This window comes from Parus major, chromosome 3 (assembly GCF_001522545.3).
Source record: "Parus major isolate Abel chromosome 3, Parus_major1.1, whole genome shotgun sequence".
Lineage (NCBI taxonomy): Eukaryota > Metazoa > Chordata > Aves > Passeriformes > Paridae > Parus > Parus major.
Genome location: NC_031770.1, coordinates 75502129 through 75517482, shown reverse-complemented (window position 1 = coordinate 75517482; position 15354 = coordinate 75502129). Strand labels below are relative to the sequence as shown.

Here is a 15354-nt window from a genome sequence, read left to right as displayed (position 1 = left end):
AGCCAGAATAGGAAGAGTTGTATTTTTCCACTGAGGGCCCATTTAGCCAAATCTGTTTTTCCTTCTAAAAAAGGAGGCTTATTGGCACACGCAACAAATATAAAATAAGTAACTGAATAAAATATGATGTGCTCCAAAAGAGAAGCAGCACAATCTCTGGCTCTGTTTCTAAAGAGAATTCATATTAAAAAAGGGAAATACACTGCCTTACATTGCTGGACAATTCTACATGCCATCATTTAAGCTTAATGAAGAGACTTTTTTAGCTCTCCCTATACAAGCTACCTTCTCTCTTCTAAAGATTTCCACAGGAGTCTAATATTTCAGAAGGTTGGCTCCATGCCTTGCTGTCATCAAATGCTTCACTATATAGATGTTACAGTCTCAGACTTTAGTAATTCACTACATTCAACCTTAATTAGGATTTCACATTTGGTAGCACTTATGCACTTGCATAGTGCCTTTCAACAGTGATGTTCATTTCTCACTGAAAAAGCACCTGAGCACTTAAAGGGTTTTGTTTGTTCTAATAACAATGGCACTTGAATTCTTCAAAAGGTCTGAAACAAACAAACAACACTGAGTTCAGAGTTCCTACTGATGATGTCCTGCACCTATTTATATCCTGCATCCAGTTGCCATACTACAGTTCACAGGAAGCAGTAAAAGGAATATCTGGAGATGTTGTTCTGCTCTGAAAATCAAAGGTCTGTGGACCTCTTTGGTTATCTGTGGATACTCTTTGCACATAAGTTAATTAGCTGCTCTAGAATGTGTATCACCAAGTATAAATACATCATGTGATTTTTTTTTTGTCTTTTTAGTGCATCTATCTTGAAAGTCTTTGACACTACCTGGGTCATAACAGAACGATGCACTGAAGTTCCCAAAAAGTATAATAAAGTGCAAAGAGTTTCTACTCTATTGAAAAGAACCTGTGCCCATGAGAAAAAGAAAATGTAACTATGGATGAAGTGAAAAAAGAAGCCAGGCATATTTATGAGGGTTTAAAAACTTACCCAGCAGGTGTCACAAGTAGAGCTCTTTAATTTCACAGATCTTTCAGAGACTGGTCATAGACAGTGTGATGTTAAAACATACACTTGCTTTTTCAGATCAGGATTAATTTTTCACCACTGTTTTTATGAACACAATCAGTTTAACTCATAAATATTGAGGAGATAGCTGGTCCATGTTTTTAAAAGAGAAGAGGGGCTCCTAGTCTTTAGTGCGACATCAGTAAAGTAATCCCTCTTTTCTGTGGCTACATTGAACTTTATGGTTCTCATTTTCTTCCTCAAGTATATAGTTTTTTATTGTGCAGCTGGTGAAATTATTCTTGAGTAGTGTACATTAGACCATGGTGACATAACCTGCTTTTTCAATAGCTTAGTGCACAGCAAAGTCAATAGCCCCGCGGCTGTCATGCTTCTCTGAGCAGGTTGCCACCAAACATTCAACATACATAGCTTAATCAGACCATTTCTAATTTGGAGCCCTGTTTCTGTGAAGCTGAAGCTTTACTTTATCTTTGTGTAGTTACACTAGAGTGTAGCTTCCCATTCTTTTCACTTCTAACTATTGTAAAACTCACATAGTCCTTATAGAGGAAAAAAAGAGTTTCTTAGCAAAAATTGTATCTCTTCCAAAAAAGCTTTTATGATACACCTGGACAGGCAAGAGTTCTGATATCCATTTAAGAAAAAAAAAAACAAAAAAAAAACAACCAAAAAACAAACCCCAACAAAAAACCCCAACAACATATTTTTAGTATGCTGTACAAAAAAATCCAAATTACATTCAGCCACAAACTGACATGCAAAACCCTGACATAGTCAGACTCAAAATGTGATATGAAGTTAAAATTTCCTTTCAGGATGACAGAGAGCCCATTGCTTTTGTTCCTGTGTGTTCTGATAGAGCATGAGGTTCAAATCCTGCTCCTATTGAAGTCAATGACAAAGCTTCCACTGACTTCAGCGGTGCAGGATCAGACCCTAAGCAACACAGTTAGCATCTGCTTGCTTTTTATCTCTCTTATCTTTCAGTGAAAAATATGGGAACAAATTAGAACTAAATAATAGGAAAAAAAAAGGGAATTAATATCAGTTAGCTACTCTCTGGTACATTTTCTTATAAAACATACTGCTTGTCCTTCCAAATCTTTTGTGAATATACATGTTCTGTGTATGTATATAAAATGTCATTGAAACTCTCAAATATATGTGCCGTACCATGCCATATTACATCCTAGACAGATGTTTCCTTCTCTGTGAAACTCCTGAAGAAAAATCTAACATTTAATAACCTAATAATAATGCCCCAACCTTGCAATTCTGTAGTATCTCTGTAACCTTGTGGATGTCACAATATTAAATATGACCTGATACAATCACTGAACGAACAAACTGCTTTCCCTGATCTGATGGTATTTGCTATACAGAGACTAAAATTCTTATCAAGTTTTTATCCATCAGTTTTATTCAGGTATAAACTCAGTTATCACCTCCTGTAAAAAATTCTGTGATATTAGTTCAGGGTAATGTGATTGCAGATCAATAGGCAGTCTTAACTCCACAGAAATAACCCAATCCATTCTTTTAATGAACTGAAAAGACATCTAAAAAAGTAGAATAGCAACTATCACATGCAACTTATTTCTACTCTCATTTTTCCCTTTTTAGTTGATGACCATGGAGTGCAGAATATTTACACAGATATGCTCTCTGCCTACTGGTCTAGGAAAAAAAAATTAAATACTAAAATATATCTTAAATATTATTAAGAATAAGCACAGATATCCATATAGCTCCCATTAAAAAAAATAAGCAAAAAAAGGTAACCCAAAATACTGTCATCATCACATATATGTTTCTAAAAACCCCAGTTTAATGAAAGCATTTAGTGAATATTACATTTGGAAAGTGACCTTCTGTAAAATAATTCCCCCAGCTCAACAGGTGGAACACATTTGGTAAAAAGAAAACATTATTTTTATAATCTGAATTCTTTTTACATGAGGCATTGCTTTCAAAAAAAAAAGTATTGATGATGTAGTTGTATCAATGTGTGAAAACTGATCTACAGTCGGACTTTTGGAGATGAAGCATAGCTTGAAAAGTAAAGTCATTAGCAGGAAATAGCCAAGGAAACCTACAGCTAAAGGAAGTCCACTGAAATGGGAAAACATTGAAGAAACGTTAAGCTGAACACTGAAGCTATTTGTAATAAGCTGTCATGTAGCACCAGAAGTGAACATTGGATGGAAGATGCAGATGAAGGTAGATTAAAACAACTTGGTGGCAGTATGGGAAGAAACCAAAATGGCCTGGGGAAAGGAGGGAAGTGAGAATAGAGTAGAACACTGAGGTCATAGTGACTGGGAAAGCCGCAGGCATCAATCTTCTTGATTGCTGCCTCTGCTGGGGGACAGTTCATTGCTGAAGAAAAGTCAGGCTTAAGTGAGACTGACAGGGAACAGGAAACAAATAGATGGTGAGCAGTAGAGGATATGAAAGAAGAGACTTTAAAAAATGAGTAGGGATAATTGAGAGCTGGGGAAAAAGTGTAAAGAAACGAAGAAAAGAAAAATTTTAAGCAGCAAGAATGAAAGGAGAATGTAACATGAGAGAATGTGAAGTGTCCCTCTCATTTAGAAAGACTGCAGAATTACCTAAGAAAGGCAGAACCCATCCCACAGATTTGCATTTATGCATTCAGCCATTTCTTCTTGTCATGTAAATCAATGGTGCTGCTGCTAGTAGTCATGATTTAAAGCATGTAATGGTTTTTACAGTTCAAGTTGCTGGGATAATGCCAACCTGAAGAATTCAGCTTCCTTTATTTTTTTTTTTAACTGTGAAATTTGGGATCTGCTTTTTTTTGTAGGAAAAAGGTCTTAAAATTGAACTCTAAGATGTAAAAATGGAATAGCAGCAAATCAACATATACAAAGGAAATTGTTACTAAAAAAGAATGTTTTTCAAGACTAAGCCTTGATTAGGGAACTGAATCAGGGTTTTTTAACCACTTGAAGTTGTCAGCATTAAGTGCATCTGAAGGCACAGCATGACCTAAGAGTGCTATGGGGCACCTTTCTCTTGCTGTGAAGAAGCAGCAAGCATTAAGCAAGTGCTCCCTGCACAAGAGCAATGAGTACATTTAGGGACAGTTATTGGCATTACATTTTAACTTCTGTTTGTCTTACTTATGGTAATAAGGCAAGATGAGTGTCCCCTTGGATATGATTTTTTCTTTTCAATGACTATAAAGACAATTTAAACTAGCTCAGGACACAATCTTAAATTTTCTCAAACTCTGATAAATTTTGGTATTCACTTAAAATATCCTAAGCTTTATCAAGGCAAGGGTAGGTTGGGTGTATATAACCCTTTACCAGAGGTAAGTCCATTGTTCATTCAGGTAAGGTTCTAGAGGAAAGGATGCAGAAACACAGTTTAAAAAACATACTATCTTTGCAAAAATGTCAACAGAAAAATTATAAAATTATTATTGAAGCATATTTTGTAAAATGCAAAAGCATGAATGCTGAAATACAACAAATATTCATCAGCAGTGAAAGCTACCCAATTTCCATTCATCTTCTGGGTGTTGTATGGAAAAAAAGTAAAACTTGGGAAGGAATTTGATGGATCAAAAGGAATGACCAGTACAACTGAAAGGGGAATATCTTACTAGGGAAGTGGTCAATTTTATCTTTGGTAAAAACCCATTCAATAAGCTTGCATAGGCAGTGCTTGTTGGCTGTTCACCAAGTGCAGCTCTTTAGTACATTTGTTTATTGTAATGAGAGCTTAGTCCCATTCAAATCTGAATTCTACAAGGATTCAGAGGTTCTCATAGATCAGCCTGTAGAACTGGGATGACATCCTGTATTCTTTATATGACGCTGGATAGGCAAGATATGAAACAAGATGGTTTACTCCTGGGGCACTTAGTGTACTTAATCTTGTCAAAAAAAAGAAAACAAAGAAAAACCAAAAGCCTCATGGTTCTTGGCTGAAGCATAAAAATATGCCATATGACAACTGATAGCCTAGTCACAAAGTGTTTTTAAAACAAGGAATGAATAGCAATGTGTCATACGTGTGTGTATATATATATATATATATATATAAGTGATGTGTAATGTACCCACTTGCAGTCATTTTATTGTGTTATTTCTACAAATATAAATAGTTTTTTATCTACCACCTGGTTCTTTTATGTGGCATGATCTCTTTGTCTCATCAGAAGCTTGTTACATGTGGGTGAAGAAACACTGAATATATTCTATAACCCCATTCTTTTATCAATAATTTCCTGTTATCATTACACAATGATTTGAATTTTGTGACTACAGCCACAAAGGAGCAATTCAATTAAACCAAAACTACAAAGGGAAAACCTCATTGCAATCCTCTGTGCAACTGGTGAACCCAATAATTATATATAGCCACCTATTGTGTTAGCATAATAACATGTGAAGAAGGTTTAGTTAGACACATTTACACACATAAAAAGCAATATGGGCATAGAAAAAGTCAGTTTTGCCAGAAGTATAGAACAGTCACACAGGAACAAATGAGAGCTGCATGAATCCTAGTTTACTTGGCTATAAATAAATCCAACATTTTCTTTCTCTCCATGGTAAAATAAAAGAGAAACACAGAAGCATAACAGTCTCCTTTGAGCAACCAGTCTCTTTCTGTTCAATTATAGTCATCAATCTGTTCCACCTAAAATATTTTCCTCCTTAAGAAACCAAAGAAATCAGTATTAGGATCCAAAACATGCTGTTGCAAAAATAAAGTAGAAGAGGTCTTTCCTTTTGCTAAATGCATTTTTTTCTGAACATCTGTATTCCCTTTAACGCAAAATTTGTAATTCTGTGAAAAAAAAAAAATAGAGCTGCATTTGTGTGGCACTTCTAATCAAAAAATCTTGAAGAGTTTGGTAAGGAAAAGTGAAGGTTACCTTCATTTTATAGAGAAAACTGCAACAAAGAGCTTAAAGCCTTTTTTTTTTTTTTTCCCCAGATCTGTCCCCTACGTATATTCCTTTTAGATGCCAAATTGGAATCCTTTAAATCTTTATATTCAGAAGTGCTAAACAGGCAAAGCTTCAGTTGTACCCTTTCTCTAAGCAGTGTCAAATCCTGGGAAACGCTGGTCTGTGCATAATCCCACAGTAAACTGGAGAGGAGGGAAGGAACAGAGTCAGATCTCCTGCTTCATGGTTTTACAAAGCTTGTCTATGAGGTTGAAGATTTTTTGATTAATTTAAATCTTTAGTACAGTCTAGATTTGTCTGTAATATAGTTATATTAGAGCTATAGAAACTACAGAGCAAGCTATAGTTTCACTAACATCTCTGGGCTTGATGTGAGGATCATTTCATAAAATCACACAGTTTGTATTACTTATAAGATAGCACAGGATAACCATATTTTATCTTCTGGCCTAATAAAAGCCCTGTAAATCCATGACTATGACAACACAAATAATGAACTATAACGTGTTATCTTGGGGAAAACACAACAAACTTCTGATTAAGGCTTTTTCATCTTCCTAAGATGTGATACTAGCCACTAAATTGCACTGTTTCTTCCTTTACCCTGTGTGCCACTGAACCATCAAAGCACATAAAGTAAAGCAAATTTGATTCCACTAAATGGGAAAAAGTCCAAATCCTCTTCTTCATGTGATAGTTCTGTACAGCCATCTATAAAGAGCAGAACACTGTCCACCTGTGCATGTTTGGAGAATTATTCTGAAGATGAAAAATCAAGGTGCCAAAGTAATATCATCTGCAGTGCAAAAATAGTTTCAGGGTAAGTTTTCTGTGCTGAAAATCTCATCATAAACTTCAAGAACTGAATGAACACAGAGACCAATCCCTTCAGCCACAGAGATGGCTCCAAAATAATATTAAATGCGCATTTGGAATCCATGAGAGCACTATAGAGAGATTAGATATCCCATAAATACTGCAGCCTAACTTTAACAACCATATCAACTGTCCTAAACTTGGGGGGAGGGAAGAAAGGTTTTGAACTAAATCTCTTGTCCTTTTTTTTTTTTTTTCAGATTACTATCTTTAAAGTACAAAATAACTACAGTTTTTCCTGTTTGTTCGTTTAACCTATTTGGTGAGTTTGTTCTTAGTTCAAAACATTACTTTAAAGGGATCATTTCTACTGCACTTAAAAAAAAAAAAAAGCAAAAAAAAAAAAAGCAAGCATGATTCACAGTCACTGAAATTTCCTCCAAGATATAAGTATAAAGTATCTTCTAAAATACTAGTCAGCTGTTGTTATAGGAAGCATCACATCAGTTACTGAGTTTATACTTATTTGACTTTATTACTTTACAGCATTTCTTCAAAAGCCAGATCTTGCAAATAATATTCAGTTTAAGATTATCCAAATTACAAAAGGTTAGCTTTATTACCCTGTCTTTAAGACCACAGCACACCATTGCCTGTAATTTTATCAACAAGCAACTCACCAGTTCAGTAACCTAAATCTGAGAATTCTTTTTTTTCATTCAGCTTCAGACAACTAAAGCCCCTTTTTTCCCTGGGGTGATATGCTGGTTTGATTTTATTTCCCCTGACATTTCACCTGTCAGATTATGATAAATAGAAGAAACAAAGAATAATCATCACATTCTCATTGCATCTCATAATCAAATATCTGGAAATATAAGATAAATCAGAAATATTGTCCTGAGGGAAAACATCAACACTGAAAATGCTATCAGAAATCCGAATCATCTTCCAGTGACCTAGGACTCCCATACGTGTTTAAAAAATTTGAAAGAGAAGTCTACATACAACTGTCACATCTATTTTTTTACCTTCAAATACTAGGGAATTAACTATAAGGAAGTAAGAACAATAACAATAACAAGCAAAAAAAGTTCCTAAGTTAGGAAATTCTATTTAATAGCAAAGCTGCGCATCTTCTTTAAGTCTTTTGTGAATGTTTTCTGAAAGCAATCCTGAGGCCAAGAAACAGGTCAGGTTATCCTGAAATAGTATAACCTCAAATTAAATAGCTGGCAAGGTGAAAAGATTAATGAGCCAGAACACACCAAACATGCTCCTGATTTATTGCATCTATAGTTTGCATGTTCCAAATTTCTCTCAGTCTCACAGTGTTGAGATTCATAAGTGATGAAAACTTACCTGCTTGGCCGGTAGTAATACTGACAGCTGCAAAAAGCCTCTGGGAACGACTCAAGTCAGAAACCCCATTCACAGCTTCAACTTCAAACGTGTAGTTAGCATGAGCTAGCAGGTCCATGACAGTGACATAGTTATCTACTAATCCAGTTTGCTGGGGCATATATCCAATGTTACTCCCACAGGGAACGCACTCGCCCTGCTCCCAGCTGCACCTCTTGCACAAAATGCGGTAGGTCACATCACTTCTTCCCCCGTTGTCAGCAGGAGGACTCCACTCCAAACTCACAGTAGTCTGGTTGATATTGAAAATTAGATTCTGTGGTGCAGATGGAGGTCCTACATAAAACACAAAGAAGTCCAGGGTAATTACACAAAACCACAGTGGGACACACAGGTAGCATTTTAATTACTGAGACAGAAAACAGTTGAAGCATTTTTCTTCACATAAACATTTCATTATTTTTAGTACAGGCTGCATAAAAGCTTTCTTGAACTCATTTGGTAAGAGCTTTATTTATTTTCCATTAAGACATCAGAATAACAATTGTCTGTATATTTACTGCAACTGATTTTAGCTATTTCTCCTCTGTGTAATTAGAAGGAATGGTTAATATACCTTAAAAGTTCTCTTTTACAGGTTTTCCAAAAATGGGATTTGTTCATCTCTACTAAATGCACAAGATGCATCTATTATTTTGTTATAAGCTCTGATATGATTTACAGATTTTTAGTGATGTTTCAGACTTAGGAGACTCCACTGTTTGAACCACCAATCTGTGTAGGCCAATCTATTTGCAGTTAGAAGGTTAAGTCAGATCCAATTACTGTTCAATCAAAGTGCAGCTCCACAGAGGTTACTTCTCATTTTTTACATTACTAATTTTGGTATTATATCACATAATGCACATTTGTCTACAACAATTTAGGGAGAACTGGGCCTGTACTGTATCTATTACAGTGAGTTATGCACTTATGCAACATGCAATGTTTTCCAATGCTGTATCAAGCAAACTTGAAAATTATATTTATGCTGATTCTGTATTCACTGTCAACCCTTTTTCCCTCTGCCTTTCAATTTCTTTTACCATTGCAAATGTACTTTTCAAACACACAAAAAGCCAGACAAAACTACTCGCCGCAAGTGGCTGCACCTGGTTGGTTAAGCAACGTCCTTTACTATTAAATTCATGACTCACTCACTTGTGCATGCGACATATGGTGGATCAGAAGGTGCTCTATAATAGCTATCTTCACAGTCGCATCTGGAGGATCCTTCCTTGTCAGAGAAGCTGTGAGTAGGGCAGCGGGAGCACTGCAGGTCTTGTGAGGAGGATTTGTAGAACCCACGGCCACACGCTAAAGCAGAAAAAAACCAATGAAGATTTAGATTTGCATGGACTTGATCTCTTTTTGTTTCTGTCACGTGAGGTACACATTTCTGTAAACATCTAAACTACCCATTCTGCTATGCTGGCTCAAGCAAGATAAGCTCACAATATCTTTTTCTTCAGATGATGCTGTTAATGATTTTGTGGCATTTTTATGAGTTCAAGTGTATACTGTATGTACCTCAGCAGCTGGCAGTACAATATTTTAAAACAGTGGGCCACATAAATACAAGAAGCATCTGTTTTTCACCAAAGAAAAGTAAAATAATGGTGTGAAATATCTGGATGCCTGCAATAGGCCTAAACAAAAGGAAAACTCTGTTGAGATCTGCTCTAAGGCCACTGAAGTGTTTATGGTATCTGAACAAGTTGGTTTGGAGCAAAATTTATTCTTCCCTGATCTCAGAAACCCAAAGAAGCTGTAACCCAGAAGCAAACCCTGATCCTAAGGAAAGAATGAGGCATGAACATTCATTTAAAAGATGGCTCTCGTAGGAACACAAAGAAAGAGGAGGAGAGCAGACAGCATAAACTGCCCAATTGTTTTCCCTGTTTCACATAAAGAGATAAGTAGATTGAAATTAACTTATTGAAACTTTCAAGAAAAAGACAAAAGGTAGACAATAGAAAATATGCATCTAAGAGAATTTCTTGCTTTGATATGCCCACAGTGAACCCATGAAATTAAAAAATGTGTTGGGTTACAACACTGATGTTTAGAAATACTTCTTGAATCTACTGCCATGGTTCCCAAGGCAGAAATACACACAAAACAAACCTGCCATTAGACTTGCAAGCAGAGCACTGCAACCTAGACAGCCAGCTTAAGAATGTATAAACTATGAGAACTGAGGGAATGAGGAAGAGGGAAGTGCGGATCAGACAACACTAAAACTGAAAACAGATTAAGACTCAGTTTCAGCACTGAGGTTACAGGCAAACCTACAAACACTGTCAACATGCAAAACAAAACACAAAAAGTCCTCCAGAACCTTCTAATAAAGCAGAGGTATTTTCAACCAGACTATTTCACTCCATTTTTTTTTTTGCCTTCCAACCCTAACAGACAGTCTAACCTTCTTAAGCCACCACCTGTATGCAAAAGAAAGGGACAGCGGGGGAAAATTTGTACTGGGTATCAAAATATTAAAGCTAGTTAAATAGTCATTCTGTATTCAGAAGGAGAGAATTTACTTTGGTTACACTCATATTTGCTTGGATATTTTCTCAGAACAGAAACGCAAAGTATCAAAAGACACTGATATTTGGAACAGTTATTTCAGTTGTCTGATACTGCATTGATGGAAAGAGCATGAAAACAATGAACTTTATCCAGAGCTCACTAAGTCAATGAGGAGTACCTTTGACTTTAACAGCCTTTGGACTGGACCCATGGTGTTGCTAAAGCAACTCAAGTCATATTAGTCTGATTATTTTATGCAACAGAGAAAAAAAATAAATGCAGCAACACTTAAGACAACAGTAGATTAAAGCTGATGAATTACGTAAATCAACAATGGATCACACCAATAGGAAATTCAGGGTTTCTATTACTCTATCAATATATTGGTTTTTTTAAGAAAAATATGCTTAAAATTGTCATAACATTTAGAGTTTGTTGTTTTGTTGTGCTGGAAAAAAAAAAACAACCAGTGGATGGAAGCTAAATTATTTCGCAGAGCCAATTAGCATGCAAAGCTTGTAGCCTTTGATTCTGACAAAGGGGCACAAGTTTGCATTAGAAGAAAATCTAGTCCTGCTTATAAAATATGCTATAGCATGATTGTGCCACAGTAGCTATTATACAAGCTATTTAGAAAAGACAACAAAAAGAATTTTGGAGAATCACTGTAGATAAACATGACCTGTGAATTCACAGCTGTGGCAAATTAAACTCAAAATTATCCTTTTATACCTTCATCCAAGGTTGTTTCAGACTTTTCTGACCAAAGCACAGAAAAGCTGAGTGGATTTGTATGCATGTACCTTAAGACATTTAAACTTCTGTCCTCTTTTTCTAGTACTTGCAATAGAAATGCAACTAAAATTACCAAATAATAGTTTCCTGCCTTTCTTAAATTGTCGTGTTCCTCTTATACCAAACAAAACACTAGACAAATACACCGGAACTTCCAACATGTAGTCCTCTGCAAAGCAAAGAGCAACTTAAAAGGCAAAGATCCCTACTGTGTTTCCAGTCTGTCCCTCTCAGCGGGGAACTTAACACGGCAAAGATGCAGAGAGTAAAATAAAGATTTCAGACAGAAATAACAAAACGTAAACAGAAAACTCCTTTTCAGTTTTGGTTTGTTTTTTTTTTTTCCCCGATGACTTGATCAAGACATTTATATGCTTAGTCACTCGCTATTTAAAGTAAGTGTGCATTTCTTATTAGAGTTCAAAGGGTCTGAGTGTCTGTGACTAGTTTACATGACTGAAAGCCAATTATTCTCCCGCACAGCATAACACAGGAGGCAGGTTCAGGCATTCATATCATGCTACCATTCCATTAGCTTTTTGTCCACTAAGAGGCTTGTGACGACATTTAATAACCATCCCTTTAACTTATAAATCCCAGAGATATAAGGGGCAGAATATTCCAGAACTGAATTTTGTAACAGTATGAGAATACCACATTTAGAGAGGATTTAAAAAACTTTGTAGTTCTTCAGAAAGGAGGGTATGCAGGGCTGTACACTGTAATTGAAGGTACTCATTGGAGGAATACAACTAAATTATTCACCCAACTTTCTTCATAAAATTAAATTTCTCAATTTTTTTTTTTTTCAGGCTAGCAGTAGAACACTTCTATTGCTTAAAAACTGGGGACCTGTGGGTCCTTCTCTGTTCTTAACACATACCATTGTCCTTGAAAAGAAAATTACAACTGAAAACTCTACTAACACAGTGTTGCACAAACCACTTATGAAGGTGTGAGAACCTGCCAGTCAGCTACACAGATAACAGACGGGAAAGAATCATTCAAAAATACCAGTTTGATTTTTTTTTTTCCCTCCCTTTTCTCCTCCCTTGCCAAATTGACACAGTGGAGTCTTTTATTTATGAGTAGTTTAGTTTTGTTCTACACTATTTTAATTCTACATATTTTAATTCAATTTAGTTATTCATGTAATATTTTAAGGATTACTGGGACAGGTGGTATAAAATCCTCACTGCTGCTACCTCCATAAGGAACATTAAAAAAATGTTAATTGTAAAAAAACAAAAACAAACACATTAGCCAAACAACACTCAGAGTACATGCAAATCTAAAGGTGATAAATAAAGATACTATTTCACAAAAGTATCTCATGGCAAAGCTTCAGGCAACTCAAATGGCATTTGATCACATCCATTTTAATATTTCATTTCATTAGTACAGGAAAGCAGTCATTAGCTGCACTTCTCCCCTATAAAGGGAGCCTAAATTATAAGTCAAGGCACAGAACTCAAGCAATGACAGAAGATATGCAGGGGCATATAACTGGTGAGACGGCACTCTGATGTTGTAGCTCTAATCCTCATCATTGCTGATCTGATTAAAACGTGAACTCAATTTGATGTTCCTCAAGCAAGTTAAAATCCAGCAGTAGTTTTGCAACTGAAGGGCTCCTGGGGTATTATAAGAGGCAGCGCAGGGGTAGGGAGAAAGGCAAGAAAGGCAGCACAAAATACAATTCTCTTCCATTCACTCTGTTGTGTCATTTACAGCTGCTAATTTAATAGACCAGCTCTTCCCAGATGAAGCTCCTATTTTGTTCAAATAGCTACTCTAAAGTCTTACATGTAACTGACAGCACAAAGACACAGAATAGCACCTACCTGCCTGACCTCAAGCAGCTTAAAGCAAGACAATTAGGTTTTAATTTTTTCCCCATATACTACAAAATCAACAATAAATCAGAAGAAAGTCTTGCTTCAGCCAAGGCACAATTCTTCGCTTAGTATCTTAGCCTCTAAGCCATTAGGGACTGTCCATCACTGACCAGTTCCTTGGACTTGTTCACTTGTCTGCAATAGCCATGGCTGCTCCTCAGAGCAAATCTTCTCACTTCCTCCAAGAAACAGAGGCTTTTCTTGTTGGGAAGCTGGCAGAGCTCCAGTGTGAACTACAAAGACAGTGCAAACAAAATCTCTCGGATGAGAGAGCTTTCCTGGAGTTGGGGGTTTGAGACTGAGGAAACACTAGAGAAAGCAGTACGCTATTCTCATGTACACAACGAAAGACCCTCCAGGAAACCATACCAGCAGTCTTCCTGGGTTTGGACTAAGTTGCTTTCTTCTGGTACATCCAGTAGGCACTCGGCTGTAACAAGGCTGTATCGCGACAGTAGGGCCTGGCACAGGGCTGGGCTGCAGCATCAGCACGCAGTGCCACTTGGAAACGTGTTTAACATATGCCACTGCAGTCAGGGCATTTGCAAACACTTTCACCTAGTATGTTTGGTATCCCTTAAGGGACTACACAAATACTGTAAATGATGGAATTTTGCAAAGCCAAAAGTAAATAATGAGGAATTAACACACACTAACAAGAACTGTGATGCCACATCTGTGGCATAAGCTGCTGACTGCACCTAATGGAGAAAAAAAGCAGCTTCTCTGCTGTGAGCTCACCACATGCTTTAGTGGTCTGCTAGAGATCAAATAATGTATATGTTTCTTTTCATATTTATATTAAAAAAAAAAGTCAAAGGACCTCTAGAGAAGGGAATGAAGGCACATGTAGAGGGCAACAAACACTACCCTAGAGCATCACTTGAGGGACAGGAGAAAAGAGAACAAGGATGTGTTAAGTACTATTAATTTTTATGTGGCTTTTTCACTATAAACACTATGAGATTTATTTTGTGTCTAGGATAGCTAGGGAATTTAAATTGGGAGCAATGATGGAAATGCAGTGAGGGCTATGAGTGACATATGTAACAATTGATGTTTATATAAGCAAAGGAGAAAGAATAAACAGTTATAGGGCACTGACACATTAATCAAGAAAATTATTTGCTACTACAATAAACAATTAAAAAAAAAAAAAACCAAAACCCTCAGTTTTTCAAACTGCAAGGCTTCCTGGTGGCTTAAAGGCCATACAATTGTTTTAGCATGTTAGACACTTGATTGAACATGGCTTTTGATAATAACTTTTGAGTTTATATGAAAATAATTAAAGAGCTGGATGCACTAATTACTGCTTGATCCCATTATAAAAAGTAGACTGGTGTAAGAGGATAAGAATAAAGATGACATGCTGTGCTAGCAGAGCAAGAGAGCTTGTCTATTTACTCTGGTTTGCCCACCATTCCCTGAGCTTGCCATCACTAGTAAGCCTTTGTGGTGTGACAGTTTTATGCACACTAAGATGAAGCTAATTTTTAAAAAACAACACTTTTCCAGAGTCTGTCAAAGGATGACAAAAGAGTAATTAGAGAGTTTCAACAACATCAGTATTAACCTACGAACTCGTGGTACCAGGCTGTTCCCACTGAGAACCATGGCAAAGTGACTGCTCATCTTGGAAGGGCTCAGGTTTCACCCCCAGGTTCCTTTCTGTCTTCACTTGAATAAGTTATAATAAGACCACATTAAAAGTGATCCTATACATTGCAGTCTTCCTACAAGCAGGGAGTAGAATTTGTTTTATATCTGTGTGGGCATAACTCACCATTCTTGTGATTTGTTCTCCATTATCTTAATCAACTCCCAACCTTTCTACCTTCTCCAAGCCTGAGAAAATTAAAGAGAATTCAGCTAACCTTCTTTTCACAGAAATGATGTA

At 36.4% G+C, this 15354-nt stretch overlaps 1 protein-coding gene across 7 annotated transcripts in view; it reads right to left on the bottom strand.

Annotated features, from left to right (window-relative positions):
• The window catches only part of EPHA7 (EPH receptor A7), a 165813-nt gene that overhangs the window by 102093 nt on the left and 48366 nt on the right, over positions 1–15354 (bottom strand). For all 7 annotated transcript variants that reach the window (XM_015621678.2, XM_015621674.2, XM_015621680.2 and 4 more), the window contains exons 4-5: positions 9391–9546; positions 8191–8526 (exon numbers count right to left, since the gene is read on the bottom strand). In XM_015621678.2, coding sequence (XP_015477164.1) covers positions 8191–8526; positions 9391–9546 — 492 coding nt within the window. The remainder of the gene's footprint in view (positions 1–8190; positions 8527–9390; positions 9547–15354) is intronic.